The 23,298-nt window shown below is 38.7% G+C and overlaps 1 protein-coding gene across 1 annotated transcript in view; it reads right to left on the bottom strand.

The window, feature by feature from the left end:
- Nucleotides 1-23,298, bottom strand: part of ADAMTS9 (ADAM metallopeptidase with thrombospondin type 1 motif 9) — a gene marked incomplete at its 5' end in the record, with an annotated part of 162,716 nt that overhangs the window by 113,242 nt on the left and 26,176 nt on the right. The window contains 8 exons of the mRNA XM_081319708.1: nucleotides 2,044-2,189; nucleotides 9,501-9,608; nucleotides 13,171-13,312; nucleotides 16,274-16,420; nucleotides 18,529-18,634; nucleotides 18,744-18,784; nucleotides 19,828-19,952; nucleotides 21,944-22,027. Of these exons, the coding sequence (XP_081175834.1) occupies nucleotides 2,044-2,189; nucleotides 9,501-9,608; nucleotides 13,171-13,312; nucleotides 16,274-16,420; nucleotides 18,529-18,634; nucleotides 18,744-18,784; nucleotides 19,828-19,952; nucleotides 21,944-22,027 (899 nt within the window). The remainder of the gene's footprint in view (nucleotides 1-2,043; nucleotides 2,190-9,500; nucleotides 9,609-13,170; nucleotides 13,313-16,273; nucleotides 16,421-18,528; nucleotides 18,635-18,743; nucleotides 18,785-19,827; nucleotides 19,953-21,943; nucleotides 22,028-23,298) is intronic.

Raw genomic sequence — 23,298 nt, 5'->3', positions numbered from 1 at the left:
CACTTAACAACTGTCCTGCTTAGCAACAGGACATCTGGTCCCAATTATGGTTGTTGTCAAGGACTGCCTATAGTTCTTAACATAAAATGGAATAATTCCTAATCATAGCAGTTGATTGCTCTTTACAGGAGATTATTCTTTGGAGGCCATAAAGGCCTTCAAAGAGTTTATGGTGTGATGACAACCTACAACCAGAAATGAAAAGGACACTTGCAAAGACACTTGATCTTTAGCATTAGCATTATTGTATGTGTTAAGATTAATGCTAAATTAAAAATGTTTTTTAATATTTGTTAATGACAATGATTTAAAATATTTATTCTTCCAACCCCAGGAGCTGTTGACACAGTTCTACAGAGGAATTATTGAGTCTGTCATCTGTACTTCGATAACTGTCTGGTTTGATACAGCAACCAAACAGGACAGGGACACACTTCAATGGATAGTTAGGACTGCAGAAAAAACAACTGTGACCAGTCTGCTTTCCATGAGGACCTGTATATTGCATGGGTCGGAAGGAGGGCTGAGAAAATATGTACAGACCCTACACATCCTGGCATAAACTGTTTCAGCTCCTCCCCTCAGGTACATTGAGTTTCTGAACCAGAGACAAATTCCTTGTGTCTAATCACACTTGGCTAAATATTCTATTCAAATTTAGTTTTGTAGTATACCACTCAGAGTCACTTGCTTGTGAGATATGAAATTATATGTATTAGATAAATGAATAAAATAAATAAAAAAATAAAATGAGTATATATGTGTAGTATCAAGATTGCAGCAGGCAGGAGAGGTAAATTTCTCACTTTCCATTCTAGCTGGATTTCTAAGAAAAACCTGAACAGACTGTTTTTTCCCCTATGAAAATCACAGCTTTGCTGGTGCAATTCTGGACTAAGTTCCAGTTTCATTAGTTCAGAGTTGTGCTTTGGCAACGAAATCAGGTCTTGGGGGTTCAGTCATAAACACAGCTTCAGTTTCAGTCCCAATTTAGGGCAATTTCCAATCTAAATACAGATTTATAGATAGACTAACCTATCTATGTTTCATTGAATGTGTGTTGAGACACTTCACTGGATTACAGCTGTCCCCAGTGTGTATGCATGTGTGCCATCTGTTTGTCATATACTATATGTATGCATGCATGTCATCTGTTCCATCATCTTCATATCCCATTTACATGAATCATTCCTGATATCTTGATCCATTTTACCAAAATGCCTTTCATACAGTGTTCTTATTTACTCATCTTTTAATCCAGCTATCTATTGTAAGAATTTATATCCTGTCCCTCAGTAAAATTCTAAAGCAGATGACACTATTTCAAAACATACTAAAATATTCAGCACTGTAAATTAGCAACAGCATAAAAACAAACTCATCCATGATAAAACATTAAAATTAAATTAAAATAAAGTGTATCCCTGCACCAAATTAAATTCAGAAGAGCCAACAGGCAAGCCTCTTTAAGAAGCAGGTTTCACAAAGAGTGCTACCCCCTGCTGTTCAGTGATTAACTTTCATGTTTTGTGAGGCACATATTTTATTATCAAGTTACAGTTTGGGGTTTTCAGAGAAGAGTGTTCAATATATGTTATAGCTCCCTCATTACTTTTGTCATCTAACAGGGTGCACCCACATTCCTGTTTATAACAGGAATCCTGTTATAAACCATCATGTGAACAAGCAACTTTCTGATGCATGTGGCCTATTGCCAGCAGCTTCATTCCCCTTTCAGATGACTACTAAATACAGGTCAGAAAGAGATAACTTTATGAGATATTTGAATGTAATATTATATGCAGCAAACCCCAAGAAGTCATTACCCTTAAGCCAACAATTTATCCTGGCTTGAAGTTAGTTTATTCCCAATGATTCAAATAGGGATGCAGTTGTTAAATAAAGTTAGCACTTCCAGATTCTACACATGTAGAAAGAAGAAACATACTTGCTGTGCTGCAAACACAGGTTGCTGTCCATTCAGGATTCCTGCCTTAAAGTGTGGTGAGAATACAGTTGTAATATTTAATCTTTTGTACTTACTCAGGCCTGTTGCATTCTCGAACGGCATTTTTAATACCCCCACCACATGTTCGTGAGCATGCTCCGAAGGGGCTCCATGCACCCCAAGCCCCGTCTGTCATAGGTACTTCTCGCTCTTTGGGAACACAGTGGCCATACTTGCAATGCTAAATTCCAGACAGGAGACCAGAGAGAGAGAAAGAGAGAAAAAAAAAACTTTTAACAAGATTATTTTATTGTACAGTTAGGCTTCATTCCAGCATATTACAATATTTTTAATAGTAATTTTATTAAAGATCATAATTACAGCAGTAAATGCTGTAATTTTATTTTCCTGGGCAGATTTTATTTTCGTGGGCTCCAAGATCACCGCAGACAGGGACTGCAGCCAAGAAATTAAAAGACGCTTGCTCCTGGGGAGGAAGGCCATGGCAAATCTAGACAGCACACTAAAAAGCAGAGACATCACCCTGCCAACAAAAGTGTGTATAGTCAAGGCTATGGTCTTCCCAGTTGCAACGTATGGCTGTGAAAGTTGGACCATAAGGAAGGCTGAGCACCAAAGAATTGAGGCCTTTGAACTATGGTGCTGGAGAAGACTCCTGCGAGTCCCTTGTACTGCAAGGCGATCAAACCGGTCAGTCCTAGAGGAGATAAACCCTGACTGCTCTTTAGAAGGCCAGATCCTGAAGCTGAAACTCAAATACTTTGGCCACCTAATGAGAAGGAAGGACTCACTGGAGAAGAGCCTAATGCTGGGAAAGATTGAGGGCAATAGAAGAAGGGGACGACAGAGAATGAGGTGGCTGGATGGAGTCACTGAAGCAGTAGGCGTGAGCTTAAATGGACTCCAGGAGATGGTAGAGGACAGGAAGGCCTGGAGGAACATTGTCCATGGGATCGCGATGGGTCGGACACAACTTCGCAACTAACAACAACAACAAAATGCTAATACCAAAACAAAAAAAGTAGAATAAAGGAAAGAGTAGAAGGTGCAAAAAAGAAACAAGGGAAAAATAAGGAGATAACAGAAAAGGAAGAAAAGTAAGGATATAGGAAAGAAAAAGAAAATAAAAATATAAAGTAGTGACTTCTCACCATCATAACAAGTACAAATAATTTTACTATAGGTAGTCCTCAACTTACAACTGTTTCAAGTTAGTAGTACATACTCTAAAAAGTTATTTACAAACCATCCTTGAAGTCATGTACCACTCCAGCAGTCACATGATTGCATTTTGGGTGCTCACATTTACAACTGGTTGCAGCATCCCATGCTCACGTCTTCACCATTTTCTGGCAAAAAACACCCATTGGAAAAGCTGGATTCAGACTTACAACCATGTGATTCGCTTAATGACTGTAAACAGTTGCAAAATTGAGTGCAGCCACAGGGCGACTTATGTCTGCAACAACTTACAACCAAAATTCTGGGCTCAATTGTGGTTGTAAGTCGAAGACTACCTATAGCTTATCACCTCCTCTTAAAACACAACACATGCTCTCTTCTTCACACACACTGCAATGTTTTTTGAAATAAAACTTTCTCTAATTTTGTCATGGTTGTGGAAAAGACCTTGGGAAACAGGAGGAAGAGCGGCAGCCTAAACAACCTGACAAATGAAATCTGAGTCTGAAGGAGGAGGAGTGGTGGCAGAAGGGACCCTCCCTAGTTTTGGGGTGAGTAAAAGAGAGGGCAAGAGGAGACATGCAAGATTGTATTAAAGGTAAACTTGGAATAAAGATACAGCTGGATTTATTGTCATGTTTCTTGTCTGGACTACCTTGAGAGATAACCGATTGTTATAGTTTTACTTGTTAGAACGTTTCACTAAAGATAAGCCTTCCTTGCTCTCAAATGAATTGAGAGAGATAGTCTTACTCTGAATTACACAAATTAATTTTCATTAGTATCCAAAATTATGTCAATCTGTCCCTACTACAACACATTTTTTATTCTTAATTCCTGTGGTTTTTAAATGTACTACAAAAAGGAATTTATAGATACATATATGTAATAAAATAAAAATTTAAAAAGCTAGAATGCGGGGTTTTTTCCCCCCATGCATTTCCTCAGACACATCCGGGGTAGATAGGCAATAAATATTACAGAAAATTGAAATTACTTGTAACAACTGAAGCTAGGAAAACACTCCATCACTCTGAAAATCCTTGTGTCTCTCAATGTAATTAATAATGCTAGAAAATTCAGTGGCACTGGCATGTGAGAATTTGTAACAGACACACTTTTAATGATTTTCACTGCCATAATTTTCAACTGCAAAATTTATTAGCTGATGCTGCATTGAATGTACAGTAACTGAATATGAAAAGAATAAAAAGCTACGCATAAAATACCTCAAATATTTTGTTAAGATGCAGTGATTTAGTAAATGTGTTTATGTTAAAATTCTCCCCTCCACCTGTGTATTTCATGGATAAGATAAAGCTTTTATGATATTTCAAAGTTTCCTTCATACATAAATATATCTTGCCAAGATGTCAAAGAGGAAACAAAGTTTCGATTTACAAAAAAAAACAAAACAACCACAGAGAGAAAACTGTTAGCCTAGATCACAGGTCCGCAACCCGCGGCTCCGGAGCCGCATGTGGCTCTTTCAGCCGTCTCCTGCGGCTCCCAGTCCTCTGCCATGTGCAGTCCAAAAAAAAAAAGTGGGACTAAAAAATTTCAACCAATTAATTCAAATATGCAGGGTAGGTGCATATCTCGCCTTGGCTCCACTCTTCAGTCAAACTCTGTTCTGCACATGCACGCATGTACGCGCATGCGCACACATTTTCTGCGGCTCCCAGTTTTTCCTTTTGTGAGGGAACCGGTTCCGAGTGGCTCTTTCACTGTTTCAGGTTGCTGATCCCTGGCCTAGATTTTGATAGACACACCATCTTTTCTGATGATCCAGTGTCAAATGCTTACGTATGTGACAGCAAGAAGGACAATTAAATTTAGATTGGCAGAAACAAAGAGTAGAACTTAAAAAAATTGTGATGGCACCACAAATGGGAAAAAGCAATTCAAATGTCAAAAATATGGCTTTACCTATGTTGACAAATGAAGCAGGGTAAATCTATCAATAATTCACTAATTATTATTGTTGTTACATTATTCTAAAACAACATTTGTAATCTCTTCAGTTAAAAAGCAGAAATAATGGAAAGCACAAGATTTTGGTATTTGTATGAACAGGACATCCTGACTGAAATGTATTAGATGTATCCACCGCATGGGATGGGCAAAGGGGTTATAAGTGTCAGGAACCAAGGGTGATACAACATGCAATGTAGCAAGTCCTGCTTCTACCTCTGTATTTGAGCAGAAGCACATATGATATATTAGATATATTAGGGAGACTAATACATTTATCCAAAGTCTCCATACTAGGCAAAGCACCAATTCAAGTCAAGGTAAGAAGCCTCCTAAGTGCAATATTCAGGATGTTATAGAAGTAGCAAGGAATTGTCCATGGAGAATCTCAAATTACATATAATAGGGACGGGTGATTTGGGCACTCTCATTTTCTGCATCTAAATCCCAAATCCTCTGAGTTCAATTAAGGCATTGTCTGGGCCAAGAGATCATATTGCCTGGAGTAAGGTGCCACAATATATTAGATCAGAATCCATTTGCTTCTTTAGAGAGGAGGAAAACTTTTCAGTAGAATGAGGTGAACCAGATTTTAACCCCAAAGGATTTCTTTTCAGCCAAAATCTGTGACAGCAAAATCTCAGGCTAACCCAAGAGAGCCCGCCAAAGGCGTTTAAAGTTAAGTGTGGAACACAGAGAATGGTTTTCAGAAAATTAGAATGAATGGCTTCTAATGTAGAAGCATCTTTATAGTGTAAACACAGAACTGTGCACCGCATAATAGAAAGCCCAAGATCTTTGCTGTATGCAGTTTTATTGTTGCAGGGACATCACTTGCATTTTATGATTGCCTTAGAAATGTTTTGAGCTTTAATTATATAAATTGAATTGAATTTGAATTGAATTGAATACTTTATCTGGAAAAATGTGATTAAACATACAAGGAATTTGTGTCTGGTTCTGAAGCCCTCAGTGTACATGAAAAGCAACAGAACAACAACAATAATGCCAATAAAATTAAAATAAATTAGTATTGAATTGGGATTTCTGGACATAAAAATAAATCACATTTTTTTAAACTTGCCCCTATGAAAAATATACTTCAACAACACGTTGTTAATATTCCTTGAATATACAGGTATCTTCAGCTTATAACCATAATTGAGCCCAAAAGTTCTTTTACTAAGTGAGTCATTTGTTAAGTGAATTTTGCCCCATTTTATGACTTTTCCTGCCACAATTTTTTAGTCAAGTTAGTAACTCAGCTGTTAGGTGAATCTGGATTCCCCGTTGATTTTGCTTGCCAGAAGGTTGCAAAAGGTGATCACATGACCCTGGGACACTGCAACTGTTATAAAGATGAGTCAGTTGCCAAGCATCTAAATTTTGATCACGTGACCATAGGGATTGCTGTAATGGTCATAAGTATGAAAAAAGGCTCAGTGCCATGGTAACTTTTAACGGTCACTAAATGAACTGTTGTAAGTCAAGGACTGCCTGAATGATTAAGACAAAATGTTTAACACTGCTTCCCTTGAAAAATTTATGTGACCCTTCCTCAAAAGAAACAGTAATATACCTTTTAAAAGAAATGGAATCTATTTCGTTGGCAGCTTCTAGCCATATTGACCTTCTGGTTTGAACCGGTATTCTCATGGGTGAATTTTACTAAAGTCAAGTTGGCCAAAATGAAACTTCTATTATTTCTATAGTAGATGTGGAAACACGAGTATATGTTCTACATCAGGGGTGTCAAACTCAATTTCATTGAGAGCCGCATCAGCATTGCGGTTGCCCTCAGGGGGCCGGGTGGGTGTGGCCAGGGTGGGTGTGGCCTACTGGGTGGGCGTGGTTAGAGTACGTATGGCCTACTGGGTGGGCGTGGCCAGCTCTACGTCGTTCGCATCAAGGGTGCCTATGGGGGCCTGGGCAGGAGTGGGACAGATCTGAGGGTCTCTGGCAGAAGGAGGGTCTCTGGGCCAGGGCCAAGGCAGTGGGGGCCGTTCCCTCCCTGTTTCCAGGATGGCTTCGCGGGCCGCATAAAACCACTTCGCGGGCCGGATCTGGCCCCCGGGCCTTTGACATGTCTGTTCTACATGCACATATATACTGCATTTTAAATCCAGGCACGTTTTATATGTATACTTCTAAACATTTTACTTAAAGCAGGTGGTATTTTTCATGATAATCAGGCCATCTGGTGTTCTAACGAGAAATAGTTAATCATACCATTATTAGGATTGTGGGGATGTGGATCTACTTTGATGAATACTTCATGGCAAACTATTTTTCCCCCTTGTTATACACGTTTAATATAAATGCTAAGGTAAGTCACATTGTCAAATCCTTTTTCCAGTAACAGAATTTAAACAGACAATGGGTTTCTGAGTTCAGATATCAAGTAACTGCAATTTGGTTACAAAATACAACCAGAAGCTTTTATCTTTCCCTAGGTCTTATATATATAAAAATAAGGACAAGTGTGTAATTTAGATGACTAGGCAAGATAAACCCAACAATTTCACAGCTTGCATTGCAGTAATAATGAAAAATACTTTTGGAATATGAACAGCTCTTATTCTTTTTATCAATGACTTGCAGTGTATTTGCTAAGACTGCTATTCTCTTGGCTGTGGCCATTTATTGATCCAGAAAAAAAAATCAAGATGTGATAGCTTCTAAGGAAAGCCGTCTCTGTTTTTCAGTTACAGGCTAGATATTACGATGTCTCAACAGAAAATGTTTTATCTACAGAATGATTTTTTTAAAGCATGAACTATCATATTAAACAGCACAGTAGGAAGGAATTTAAATAGTGGGGTAGGCTGATCTGGGATGCAGCTGTAAGCCCAACATTTTCTAGTTAGGTTGGCTTCACATCTCTGATCTGGATAGTTTAGAATCAGTCTGTCTTCTAAAAGGCTACAAATAGTTGCACACCACTTATGGGCAATCAGTAAACTGCAAATGGAAGAGACAGTCTGAAAATGAAAGAAAATCGAAACACTAACCTTCTGCACTGGCATGTTAGTACCACAGTTGACATTAATAAAACACAAAAGGTGTTAATTGACATAGCACTATCCTTTAAGAATATTTTGCAGCTCTATATACAACAAAATTGTTGAAAAGCAAGTGTGCCCACTGCAGAATGGATTGATACCAGACATTCTAAACCATTAGAAGTTAACAGTGGAAGGCAAGCCATTTCCTGTAAGAAATTTACTATGACCGAGTTCCCACCAATGGTTAAGTCTCAATGATAAGCTTAATTAGATGATATTTCCCATTTGGATGTGCAAATCCAATGAAATAATCATATTCAGAAAATTATATCTGCTTTTTATATGATAGCAGCAGCAGCTTGCTAACCCTGAAGTAAAGCAAACAAATACTGCACAGCATATATTTGTCTGAAAAGTTTAGAGTTTGGATTATTATTTGGATTTAATGCTATCCAGCTCAGTGTTCTCACACATAAAATATTTCTAACACGTCACACGAGTTTGTCTGCTGCAAGAAAGAGGCTTGAAGCAGACATTTCTATAACAGGTTTAGTTAAAATTTCAGGGTTTTTCTCGGTGTGTCAGGTTTTATGTCTTTTTAATTCTCTTTTTAATTTTTTTTACTAATTATATACACCCATGAGTTTTAAAGTCTGCAAAGCTGAAGCAAATCATTTTGCTTCACTTTGGTTAGAGAACATAGAAAATGTTTAAAAGGAAGATAAACTTCTCCAACTGAGGGGACTGGGCTCCAGATGTTGTATCAGTACTCTGCACTAAAACTGCTTGCTCCAAATTAATTGTGGTGTGATGTTGCGTTCAATAGTGTTTAAAAAGAAAATGTTATGAGATGATATGGGAGACTCCCTCATAGAAATAATCTGTGAAGTAGCTTTCACACAGTCCTTTTATCAATGGTTACCAGTATAAAGCTGGATATTACAGAAAGGAAAATATCTCATTCAAAAGAGAAGGTTGAGCTTTTTCTCCTAGTGAATAGGCCAATAGGAACTGGTCTACGAATGAGTACAGCCTGGTGATAGAACAATTTAAAAATGCTTCTAATCAAACAATAAAATGGTTAAAGATATTCTCAATGAATGGATGCCATTATCTGGTGTAGTGGTTAAAGTGCTGGCCTAGAAACCAGGAGACAGTGAGTTCTAGTTCTGCCTTAGACATGAAAGCCAGCTAGGTGACTTTGGGCCAGTTACTTTCTCCCAGCCCAACCCACCTCATAAAATTGTTGTGGGGAAAATAGGAGGAGAATATTGGGTATGTTTGCTGCCATGAGTTATTTACAAAAAAAGAAAAGAAAGGTGGAATAAAAAATCAAATACATCAGTAATGATAAGAGCAAAGAGACCAACCTTTCCCAGGCCACAGTCCGTCCCATCTGCCCACGGTGTGTGTTGTGTACGACATCCTTTATGTGCTCCGTCATCATTAATGCACCATAGTCTTCTGCACTGCTTCTGCTTAAGTGATTTTAAATGGTCTCAGCATTACTCAACAGCCAGTATAACATATGCTATAGGCCACATACTTATTTTAGATTATCTCCCTGGTGTTATTACCATCACTGAGAAAGGAAGTATAAACAATGAGCACAATAAACTAGAGGAAGTGACTTGGCTAAGGTTGCAAATGCTGAAACTTTTGGCTCAAAGGTCCTAACCTCCTGATTTAAAAGCTAAACCTGTGCCCGTACAAAATAGTCAAAAATCACATTATAAAAAATTGGTTAAAAGCTTCCTCTTGAAGTACAAAATGAACAAAGCCTGAAAATCAGAAATAGTGAATATTGCTATTACCCTCAAATTTGACAGATTCTTATTGAAATATCTGATCCTGCACTCCATTTGGACTGTTCATGTATTCTCTTTCTTTGAAGTAATTAATGGTTTCTATTTTTAAATTTCATGATTATTAAGAAAGAGTTGAATAAGCTACAGCTGAGAAAGGCAGATGCCCCCCCCCGCAAATTATTAAGACCTGAATGTCCTATGCTTTCAAATCAATCCCATTAAAACAAAACTTTTTACACAGATTACCAGTCACTATTTCCTATGAGACTGTCTTACATATTGTTCTGTTTTTATCAGTGTTAAAAATACAGATATAAGCTACAACTTTGCAGAATTTTACTCAGCTTCCTCTGTAATTTCTATTTAAAAGGGCTATATATTATTCTGGGTTGTATACAATATAATGTAAGTAAGTCTTATTAAGTTCAGTGGGAATTACTACTGAGCAGACACTGGGAAATTTCATGGATAAGTTGCTTAAAGAGTTATTCTGTGACACCAATCCTCTACAGGATCTTAGGGAATCACCTAGCAATCTTGCATGTCTATGCCGCATGTCTCACCAGTGATGATAGCACTGAATAAGACTGCCACCAAGTATACATCTTCCTGAAGAAGCCATCTCTCAGTCCAGCTATTTTGAATAACTATTGACCAATTTCCAGATATTGGGGGGTGGGGGACTCCAGATATAAAGGATTCCAGTACTGACTTTAAGTCTGGAATGAGAAATTATCATATGATGATAACACCCAGGGATACCACAGCAATCCTTGCTGTAATGGCCTGGCTGGATCAAAACAAGCTCAGATTAAACCCTTGAAAGATAGGAGTTGTCAGTGATATTCTGGCTGAAGCCTCATTCCAAGTTTGATTCTGGATTATATTAAAGTAAAGGTAAAGGTTCCTCCGCACATGCGTGCTAGTCGTTTCTAACTCTAGGGGCCGGTGCTCATCTCCGTTTCAAAGCCGAAGAGCCAGCGCTTGTCTGAAGACGTCTCCGTGGTCATGTGGCCGGCATGACTAGACGCCAAAGGCGCATGGAACGCTGTTACCTTCCCACCGTAGTGGTCCCTATTTTTGTACTTGCATTTTTACGTGCTTTCAAACTGCTAGGTTGGCAGAAGCTGGGACGAGTAACAGGCACTCACTCTGTTATGCGGCACTCAGGATTCGACCCGCCAAAATGCCGACCATCTGATCGACAAGCTCAGCGTCCTAACCCACTGAGCCACTGCGTCCCTTTGGATTATATTACAGGTCTGTAATTTGGGGTCCTCAGGATTCTAAACTCCTATTACAGTATCAATGGAGGAGAGGGCTTCACCCTCGTCACCTGGTATATTGTAACATTCTGCAGCTGGGCTGAAAACTACCCCAAAACTCCAAGTGGTACATAACGCTGTGGCCCATCTGCTTACTCAGAGTATCAAGATCCAATAATGTACCATCTGTGCTATGTTTGTTGCACTGGTTACCACTCTGCTTCTGAATCCAGTTCAACATGGTAGTTATTACCTTTAAAGCCTTGCATGGTTTGGAGCAAAAGTAGCTATATGGAACATCTTTCCAACACTACATATGGCTGATTCCATGCCATATTTGAGGGAAAGCACATGCCCTATCCATAAGAGATGAGGAGGGTAGTCTCAAGGATTCTCAGTGACCACCCTGCTCTTGAGGTAAGGAATGTCCCCAATGTTCTGATTCTCACGAAGGTCTTGAAAACTCTATTGCTTCACAGGTCATATAAGGGTTGATAAGACTCAGTCAGATTAGATAAGATTATTGTTTATTGTTTATATAAACAGGAACTTTTAACATTCAGAGCTAGAAACCCCACATTTCTGAAGGATGTCTACATCAAGTCCCAATCTGTGCATCCAAGTTACAAGAACAGATTCCATCTTTCAAAGCTGAAATTACAGTATATGTGTGTACTGTACATGCGTACATGTTGAAGGCATTTAACACATGTTGATAAAACTAATGATGCATTTAATCTGCAACTCTTCTGATTAGTCATTTTCTATGTCACCTCAGTCCTGATTAAATAATCAAAAAGCCATGAGTGTGACATTAACAGTCACAGCTCTTTCATACTATGGCTTTATAAAGAAAACAACAACTTTGTAAGATATCTGCCTTGTATAAGCAGGTGGCTGTGAAAATCTGCAAAGAAGTTCCCCACTTGTTAAACTAATGGATTTTTCTCTGAAAAATCCAATATGCAATCTAATTTTAAAGATTATTACACTCACACGCTATAACCTTCTTTCACTAGGATCACAGAATCATAGGGCTGGAAAGGACCTTGGAGGTCTTCTAGTCTAACCTTATGGCCAAGGTAGGAGTCCTTATACCATCCTGAAAAATGGTTGACTAGTCTTTTCTTGGAAACCTCCAGTGATGGAGAATCCTGGCAAGTTTAAGATGTCTGGACTTGGTGGCTGGGGAATTCTGGGAGTTGAAGTCCAGACATCTGAAAGTTGCCAAGGTTGAGAAATATTGTACTAGGCTATGGAATTCATGGGCCATACCAGGGAAGGCTGACAAAATTCCTAAGGAAATATGGTGCTGTTTGTTTGAGGGCGGTGACTGGCTCAATTCACCTACAGGTAGTCTTGACTTACAACCACTGCTGAACCCAAAACTTCCATTGCTAAGCAAGACAGTTAAGTGAGTTTTGCAACCTTTCTTGCCACATTTGCTAAGTGAATTACTGCAGTTGTTAAGTTAGTAAAATTGTGGTTAAGTGAATCTGGTTTCCCCATTGGCTTTGCTTGCCAGAAGGTCGCAAAAATGTGATCACATCAGCCCAGGACACTGCAGTCGTCATAAATACATGCCAGTTGCCAAGTGCCCAAATTCTGATCATGTGACCATAGGGATGCCGCAATACTTGTAAGTGTGAAAAATAGTCACAAGTCACTTTTTTCAGTGCTATTGTAACTTCGGAACAGTCACTAAACAAATGGTTGTAAGTCAAGGACTACCTGTATATATCTCAAATGTCTGGATGTAAATACAAGGCAGAAATAATGTAGAAATCTCAAATTAATTTGGGAATTAAAAACTGAAATCCAAACTGGTCAGACCATAATGTTTTTTTAGAAGTAAGGTCTTTTTCCAGATCCAAATATTGGATACCAAGCAGGCATTTTCCTTTTGATAAACCTAACAGTTGTTCATATTAAAAGCAAACCAAAGAAGTAAAAAAAAAGCACATTACCATATAAGGGCAAACCTTAGCTCCAGGCCCAAAAATTAACTCGCACTGCTTATTGACATCATACATATGACCAGGAAGTTGTTGAGGCAAAGTGTAGGTTCTTGATGAAGGCTCATCAAGCAAACACTCCCCGTATCCAGTGCTAGAATGAAAAGCATTACAGTTATCTTCACGACCATAGTGTTGTAGTAGATTAAGGTTATTTTAAAATCTCCCACTAACAGATAATCAAGAGAATATTAACACTGAACAGATAACACTTGGCCCGTAGTAAGTAAAACATTCAGTTCTTATAGTTGCCAGACAACTGAACAATTGCTATCATGCCATGAATGCTGCATTTCATGACATGCACCTGCTCTTAAGAATAGTACTATACTATACATTAAAATTCAAAGCTTGTTTCAAAAATGATTTGGAAGAAGGGCTTCAGACCTCTTGTGAGCATCGAATTTTGCTGCTATTAATTAAACAGCTAGAGATTTTTTTGAGCTTTCGTGCGTGGAAAAAAAGAAGATGGGACTGACTTAAGAGTTGCATTAACTGTAAAGCAGTAGCATCTATTTTTTCACTCGACTGAAAAAAAATGAGCTTCTTCAATGAACTGTAGAGATACTGGGCTCCTGCGAGTTATTATTTTTCCAAATAATTTTGGAAGCATGCCAAGCCCTAGCACCGTGGTAACAAACCTATGGCATGGGTGCCACAGGTGGCACGCAGAGACCTCTCTGTGGGCACGCACACCGTCGGCCCAGTCCTAGGCCTTCAGCTGGGTTTTATAAAACCTTTTCGCTTTAGGCCTCCACTGCCGTGTGCAAAAAAAAAGGTTCAATCAATCAATCAATTTCAACTTCTCATGGGAAAAAAAAGATCTTGCAAAGTTGGAATTGATTGATTGAACTTTTTAGTCCCACCCAGTCTGCCGTTACCACCGCAGCCACGCCCACCCAATGGGCCATGCCCACCCAGCATCCGATGATACATAAGTGGGTTTTGGGTTGCAATTTGGGCACTCGGTCTCTAAAAGGTTCACCATCACTGTAGCTAGCACTATTATTCTGGGGAAAAGGTACAGGTTCTGCACTACAAAATGAACCTCTTTATTACCCTCTTTGATATAAAACTCAGCTACCAAGTATCAGGAAAAGTATAGTCAAAGAAGGATTTTCCCCAATTTGTAGAAGAGTCCTTAAAGATCCTTACAAAAACAGAACTTTTGCCCCTTAAGAACACAGTGGAAAATCAGTTTGCTTAGTAGCTAGAAAACACCTAGGAAAAACCAGAGAGGAGAGGAGTCTGTTTGGAAAACAACAGAATACACAAGTCTAGCATTAGGAAAATAAATTACTGAAACTTTTTTTGGTCCAGGTTTTGTGATCACACTATTTTTCAGAGAAATGTTCTCCCCCCCGCCCCCCCCCCCCCATGTTTCACGTGGCTTCTGCTGTTTGTCACTTAGTTCTTTCTTTTTATCCAGGACTTTGCCAAGGAAAAACTAAAAGTCTGGATAGGAATTCATCCCCGTGAGTCTTATGCTCCACACACATGTCATATGCAGAAAGGACTCAGGAGATGAGGTGCATATGTGTATGGTCATTCACTGTGCTTCCTCAATTTACGTAGTGTGCTACTTATAACAACCTTTCTTTCTATCCTGCCCTAGCTCAAATGATTTCTGCCAGTTTACACTTAGGGAAAAATAACACAGTAAATTTCATTAATGTCTTTATAGGCGTACCAAAATTCAATCCCATAGGGCAGGGGTCGGCAACCTGAAACAGTGAAAGACCCACTCGGAACCGGTTCCCTCAAAAAAAAACAACACCCTGGGGAGCCAGAAAAACGGCCAAACGGCCCTGCTGCGAAAGAGTGGGGTGGAAAGAGAGTCGGGCGAGACGGCAGCGGTGTGTTCGGAGGAGGGGAGCCCGAGGAAGGTGCAGCAGATGGAAAATGGGCCCACTCACCTTTCCAGCAGTCCTCCAGTCTCTTCGTCCGCTGCCGCCATGTGGAGTCCGAAGAAGAAAAGCGGTTTGTGGGCAGTCCCACAAACCAAAGAACTTCAACCAATCAATTCAAATATCGCGAGGTTTTTTTTGTGTGTGAGAAGTTTGAATAGATTAGTTGAACTTTTTTAGTCCATTTTTTTTTGGGGGGGACTGCACATGGCGTAGGGCAGAGGTCTTCAAACTTGGCCCTTTTATGACTTGTGGACTTCAACTCCCAGAATTCCTCAGCCAGGCACACTGGCTGAGGAATTCTGGGAGTTAAAGTCCACAAGTCATAAAAGGGCCAAGTTTGAAGACCCCTGGCGTAGGAGGACTGGGAGCCGCAGGAGACAGCTGATAGAGCTGCATGCGGCTCCGGAGCCGCGGGTTGCCGACCCGTGCCATAGGGTAATCACAATAAGTTTATATAGCCACTTAAGTTAAAAAAACTTTGGGTGGCTCACAACAGCACTAAAAACCAATAACTATAAAACATAATCATAAAATGATAAATCAAAAACAAAATAATGGCATCTTAATCACCCTTTTGGAATGTCTCACAACCAGCTACAACATAATCACCTTTATCACCCCTTAGGATGCTTTACAAGAAGTTTTAAATTCTATTCTATTCTATTCTATTCTATTCTATTCTATTCTATTCTATTCTATTCTATTCTATTCTATTCTATTCTATTCTATTCTTACACCTATGCCTATGCCTATTCCTATTCCATTCCACTCTTATATTCCACTCCATTTTATTCCATTATATGTGTAAAAAGCTGGTTTTTTTCTGGGGAAAAATGTTACATCACTTAGGAATATTCAAAAGCTACTGTATATGTGAAACAAATGAAGACGCATTTAGAAGAAAATGGCAACCAATTCCAACATGTAATGTAATGCATATAATAAACTGTGAATGTGGCCTGTATTTTGGTATACCCTATATACAGAGAGAGAAAGAGACATGAACATTAGGCACTTGCCTGCAGTATATCGTTACCATCACCTATTTATTTACATGTCACTCTCTCACATATTATGCCAAAAGCAGCTCATAAAGTATTTTTTAAAATCATATGACACGCATCAAGAAATAATTACAATCTTACTCCAGAAATTCCGTGATGTATTTACGGCTACATTTTGACCACATCCAGGGGTTAGTGTTGTAGTTGAGGGTGGGAGCCATAACATGTTGCTGGCTTTTTCCTCCTTCTTCTTTGCACTTATTATTGTCATCGTGGGGCATGTTAAATCTAAAGAGAGACAGTAGGTTGACCACTGTGTTAATACAATTTTTTTAAAAAAATCAATTTGTCCAAATTAAACACTTTTATATATAGCAGATTACACGAACTAGACAGGTTAACTCCCCTGTTGAGATCAATGAGGTTTTAAAAAAGCTGAATCTGCTGGCTTATGCTTTAAATAGGATTTATTGTGCAAAACAAAAGTGCAGAAGTTGCAAATAAGCACACAAAATTCCATACCCTATTTCTTTGAAATTTGAAGTACCTTATTAATAGGGTTCTTTTCTGAAGATTGGAATCCTCATTCCAAAGCAAAGACCTGTAGCCTATATGCATAATTGGAGGAACTGTCTTAGAGCTGGCTCAACATATTTGAACCTAAGAATGACTGATTGATTACATGCCATCGAATTCTTGTCGACTCTCAGCAACCACATAGAAATTTTCCATGATTATCTGTCCCTAACCTGAACCCAGGAACAGTCTCAACAAAGAATTTCAATTTCTGTACAGGCAAGGAAACAAAATAGCACCAGCAGCCAAAATGCTATCACCAGATATACATGAATTAAGAGGTTAGTCCTCATGGGATTCAAAGATTCATTTACTTATCAATATTTTGCTCTGCATTATAATGTACTGTATATATTATGCAACCACTGTAGAAATATTTTTGAATTCTACAACTCACTATGAATAACTGATTAAAGCACTCCTAGTAATCCTAGTTGATTTCAGTTAATTAGCTCTTTCCTGAAAACTGTAAGTTCTTGGAACAATTTAAAACAATTCATTATTATTTTATAGATTCGGCACATTTATATCCTGCTGAATCTTGCAACTCATAGGAGTTTATAATAAAACACATAAACCAAAATATAATTAAAGCCACAAAAAAAACATCCCAAAGTATAAATAATAAAAAGATGAATTATTACGATAATCCCAAGAGTCCATCCAATCTCTGAATTTACTAAGTTCAGTTCCCAAATTTTCAGTTATGCAATATGACAAAGTATGTACGTATATATTAAAGTTTGGAAACCTTTTGATTCGGCTAGTAGATTAAGCTGTGCTATATCACAGTTGAATGAACAGCAGAACACAGGCTTGATTCAATGTAAGTCCAGCTGTTCTATTGTCAGCTATTGCATTCTTTCTTTTCTCTTCCACTCTCTTTGATTGGGTAAGACTAAATTCCTGTCTCACCTCTTCCCTCAATCCAGTAGGCTTCTAGGAGAAGAACAAAGTACCTAAATTTACTGGTTTCAGAAATTTATGCAAGGCCAGGACCTTCTGCTATTGTAGGGCATTTTTGGATTCAATAGAAAGTAACTTTAATAGTCACATTTAAGATTTATTATGCTGGCTGAGCTTGTTTGCTTGCAGATGTTTCACTATCCAACTAGGTAACATAAACAGTGCTAGTGAATGTTGAATTTGCTCCCTGTTTATATAGAGCAGTGGGCCCTGTCAGTATTAATGTGGATGTGGCTTTCTCCTTGGTAGTTCCTTGATTAGGGTACCTGTGAGCATCCTAAACCAAGCTAAATCCAAAATTCTGAACGCTTGGCATTCAGACAAAACAGCTAACAAGAGACATATTTATTAACCACATTTATGCACCATTCAAAAGAGACAATAAAAAAAATTAAGAAGGAAACAAAAAGACCAGAATACATCCTCTCCAGCAGCCAACACCCAGATAAGCAGGGATTAACACCAGACAAACTATCAAGCAGAGAGCAATACCCTAATCAAGAAACTATCTAGGACAGGGGTCGGCAACCTCGGCTCTTTTATGACTCGTGGACTTCAACTCCCAGAATTCCTGAGCCAGCTATGCTGGCTCAGGAATTCTGGGAGTTGGAAGTCCACGAGTCATAAAAGAGCCGAGGTTGCCGACCCCTGATCTAGGAGAAAATCACACACAATTCACTTAAGAACTGTGGCAATGGGGAAAAACTCACTTAGCAACTGTCTCACTTAGCAACAGAAATTTTGGGCTCAATTGCGGTTATTAGTTGAGAACTACCTGCATTGGCTTTTAAAATATATTACCCAATACTGTATACTGTTGGTTTTTAAAGTTGATATAAAATGATAGCACATACACATGGCCAAGTTCATGTGCAATTGTAAAAGCAGTACTTAGTCCACTGTCTTCACTAATTGAACAACTTCGGTATGGATCACAGACTGTACCCAATTCAGCCAAACCTGGGAAATTAAAAAAAATAAAATAAAAAAAGAACCTGTTATAAAGACACACAACTTGCTGTCAAAAACGTTATTATCTTAAAGAGTAAAAAAAGGAGATTAAGCTTACCTAAAGTATCACATTTGTCGTGAGCTCTACAAATATCCTGCCTGAAAGCAAAACACACTTTTAATGCCTTTAATCTCTGTGCAAGTCATCATTTGCAACACAATAAACCTATTCTTCCTGCCAAATGTTAATATTTTTTCAATTTTTTTCATACAGATTTGGTAACAGTAGGCTCAAAAGTAAGAATGAACTCTAGTTTTTTTTAAAGTGTTAGAGTAACAAATATTTAACAAACAATCCAAAATATAAATTAACATTACCATTCAACTGCAGGCATTTAAATACTACTATTTTTGTCCTGGCCTCAGCCAGGTTTTGGGATGTGATGATCAGCTTGTTATAAGAAACAAGTGCACAGTCCTTCCCCACCAACCTCATTAAAAAAGCAAGGTATATTTCTGCTTTAGAGGTAACAATATCTCCAAATTTCAGGGAATTTTGCCAACATTCAGCCCATGGAGATAGCTGGAAAGATTCTCCATATCGTAAGCTGTTCATGATATATTGCTAAATTGATCCAGTTACAACCAGATAGTCCCTTACACTTTTAACTAGAATCATTTGATATTTTTACTGTCATAGATCAAGTCAGTTTTCTGCAACCTAGTACTGTCTAGATCAGGGGTCCTCAACCTTGGCAACTTTAAGACTTGTGGACTTCAACTCTGGGAGTCTTAAAGTTGCCAAGGTTGAGGACCACTGGTTTAAATGTACTAGGACTATACTTTCCATATTTGCTACCAGGCATATCCTATGACTGAGAATTCTGGAAACCTATTTGGGTGGTACCATTCTTGGGAAAACAAGTTTCAGAGCCAGTTTGTGTAGTGGTTAAAGCAGTAGATTAGAAATTGGGAGACTGGGAGTTCGAGTCTGGTGTTGGGCATGACGAAAGCTGAGTGATCTTTGGCCAGTCACTTTCTCTCAGCCCTTGCAATGGCAAACCACTTCTGAAAAATCTTGCCAAGAAAACTACATCAACTTGTCTGGGCAGTCTTTCAGAACCACATATGATTGTATGAAAGGGGAAAAAAACCAATCACATGATGATTTCAGTGTGAGCTGAAAATTTCCCATGACATACCTTGTCACCAATACAGCAGTATCATGTTTATCTGGATGTTCTTCACTGAGCTGGTTTTGAGTTTGCTGCCACTGGCAGAAGTTTTTTAGTGTTGTTTGAGCATTGTAAGATATGGCTGGGCCATCCTAAAAATAAAAGGTACAAAAAAAGGGGTTATATAATTTTCTATCCTCTTTAGGTGTTCTTTCTCCTTGTGTCAGAAGGAAACTGGTATCAACTTTTCAGATCAGCAAATTTTATTGAAAGGCATTTCATTCTGCAAATAAAATACCTACGTACCATTTTTCTGCCCCAAATATGTCACAGTAAAATATAAACTCAATAAAGAGTAAAGTGCGAAAAGGATAGTCATAAAAACGCAAAGTAATATGAACAGGATTCACAATCAGCTTTTGTAATTATGAACCATACTAGAAACCATCAGAAAAATAGCTCTGCGTGTTTCCTCTCCCACAAAGTCTTTCCTACAAAAAGAAAAGCTGAGTGCTAAATTACATATTAGATGGGCTCACACAACCCGCTTTATTTGATTGCCAAATCAAGCTATTTTCTGGCTTCTTGCAGTGTGTTGAATCAAACTAATTAAACTGCCTGCATTTGTACAAGATGCTGACCCACAAAAAGAAAACAGCCCAAGTTAAAATTAACTGAAGTTAGCATGAGACTCTGTATGCTGCACTAGTGAAAGTGTTGGATTAGGACTGGAGAGAGCAGACCAATAGCCATGAAAATATATTAGGTAACTTTTTACCAATCACTGTCCATTAGATGCCTCCAAACTTCCTGAATGGCTGTCTGGGAAAAGTAGAGGAATGCAACCTATACTGCCTCAAGCATCTAGATCAGGGTTTCTCAACCTTAGTAACTTTAAGCAGTTTGGAATCCAACTCCCATGCCGGTGAGGGAATTCTGGGAATCAAAGTCCACACAGCTTAAAGTTGCTAAGGTTAAGTAATACTGATCTAGAGGAAAGGGGAATGCAGTATAAGTTCGTTTCATTTCATTTCATTTTATTAAATTTATATGCCACCCTTCTCCCTGAGGACTCAGGGCGGCTCACAACAATAAAAATTAAAAAACATAGAGTAAAAAATTTAAAAGAGAATTAAACAATAAATACAAAATTACAAAACAATTTAACCCAGTAAAAGCCTAATTAAAAATCGTAGTCAGTCCAGGCCCGCTTGTTCGGTGTACATCAATAGTGGTGAACCTTTTGGCCTGGGAGTGCATGTCAGAAATAGGAAAATATCCCTCTCCTGACTAGCATTGATGATGTTACCTAGTTTGTGTAATGAAACGTCTGCAGGAAAGCAACCAAGCTCAGGCAGCACCAAGGACCCCTCAAATTGGAAAATGGGCAACTTGATCCTGCTGGCATGTCACCCCACCCACAACAACAGAAACAATTTGCTGTCCTCCTCCTCCCCCTCCCCCCCCATCTAGGCCACCCTGTACAATGGCACTCAAGTCTTGGGGAACAGCACGATTGCCCCCACAGCCCAGTGCTCCCCAGAATCTGCCACATCTACGGCTTTTTCATTTTATCTCTCCAGGCACTTTTGGCAGTCTGTTTTGGGCCTTGAGAAAAAGGGCTAGGGCAGGGTAGGCAACCTTGGCTCTTTTATGACTCGTGGACTTCAACTCCCAGAATTCCTGAGCCAGCCATGCTGAGGGGAAAGGGAGAGGTTTCCAAGCTGAGCCTTGCTGGCTCAGGATTTCTGGGAGTTGAAGTTCACGAGTCATAAAAGAGCCAAGGTTGCCTACCCCTGGGCTAGAGTATCAGCCGGTTCACCGAAGTCAACAAAAAATTAGCTACCAGTTCTGCTGAACTGGTGTGAACCAGTTAAATCCCACCACTGTATCTATCTATCTAGACACACAGTGCAGGGGCTAATAATGATGTTTGGTCTTAATGCAAACTAAAATATATAGGCTCCGTGACTGAGATAAACTACCTGCCTCTATCAGACAAGTTTCAGCACTTTGAAACATAGTGAATTGTCAGGCATGACATGTTGTAAAGCATCTCCTTGAAGGAATAATTAAGAAGGCATTTCTGGAAACATAACAAGCAGATACACAAAACAAAGGGAGTATTCTCAAAAGCAATTACCTGTTCATTATGTATGATGGCTAATTTCACAATAACAATATTAATTAAATTCCCAATGCTTGGGTCTTTGTATATAGATGCTACCTGCGTAAAAGATAAATTCAAAAAAGATGTTAATTAGCATACAAGCAAGGAAAGAATTGACAGCTTTTTTTTCCTTCTTTTGAAAAAGGTGCAGATTTTATTGGTATAAAAAATATACAAGGAAGCAAAAAGTGAAAGCTACACAGAAGGAAATGCTGCACCGTAAAGTAGCAGGCAACCAAGACTGGAACTGGATATAACTTTTTTCCTTTCAGTAAGCAAGCACAGACAGAAAAGAGCCCTGGGCTACCAGACTGACTGACAATCTTCCCTATCCAGACTAGTATTATCTTCCTTAACTCATATTATTTATATATCCTCTCCTTGACAGTCATACAGGTGCTGGAAGTGCAGCTTTTACAGTTATAACGTTGGTGGTCAGGAAGCAAAAGCTGTGATAACTCCACTTTAAAGCCAAAAGGAAATCTAAAGTTGAAATAAGGAATCTAGCCAAAACAGTGGCTTAAAAACATAGATCAGATTTAAAAGAGGAAACAGAAAAAATGTTCTTTGTTTTCATAATACACCAAAATATTCTAAAACATTACCTGGAGAAAAAAAAATACAAAAGGTTTGTGGGTTTTTTTGTTTGTTTGTGCTGTTTTTTTTTTGTTGTTTGTTTTTTTGTTTTGCAGAAATCACTGTTCTCTGGGAAAAATTGCTCAGGCGATTTAGTAATTATAAGTCTGGGAACAGAGACCACACAAAAATAGGTTGTTTTCGCATACCTAGACTTACCTCAATATGCAAAACTATATATATTTGTAAACAGAAGTCCTGAATTTAAAGATATGTAGCTTCCAGGATCTTACAGAATATTTTTGGACACAGAAATAATGAACTATTTCAGCAAGTAATTTCATTGTTTGGAGTGGGAATTTCTGGACTCAGGCTGAATGCCCCTTTCAGGACTCCCCCAGTACAACTGCCCACAATGGAAAAATCCAGGAGTTCAGCATATTTACAATTGCACAGTCATTTGCTTGATATGAGTTCTTTATGTGGTAAGCACCCTCTATAAAGAGAATTGGTTCTAACCTGGAGACTCCCTTTGACCTATTCCAAATCAGAATTCCAAATCAGGAATCTTGATGACATCTCCATGGAGTGAAGAACCATTCCACTATGGATAGTCATGTTCTACACCCAAGAACCAATCCACCATGGGCAGTCATGTTTTTACACCCAAGAACCATTCCACTGTAGGCAGTCATGTTCTGTATCAAAGAACCATTCCACTGTGGATAGTCATGTTCTACACCAGGGGTCTT

This window comes from Vipera berus (assembly GCF_964194415.1).
Source record: "Vipera berus genome assembly, chromosome: 2".
In the NCBI taxonomy this organism is placed as follows: Eukaryota; Metazoa; Chordata; class Lepidosauria; order Squamata; family Viperidae; genus Vipera; species Vipera berus.
This window is presented reverse-complemented; position numbering and strand designations above follow the sequence as displayed.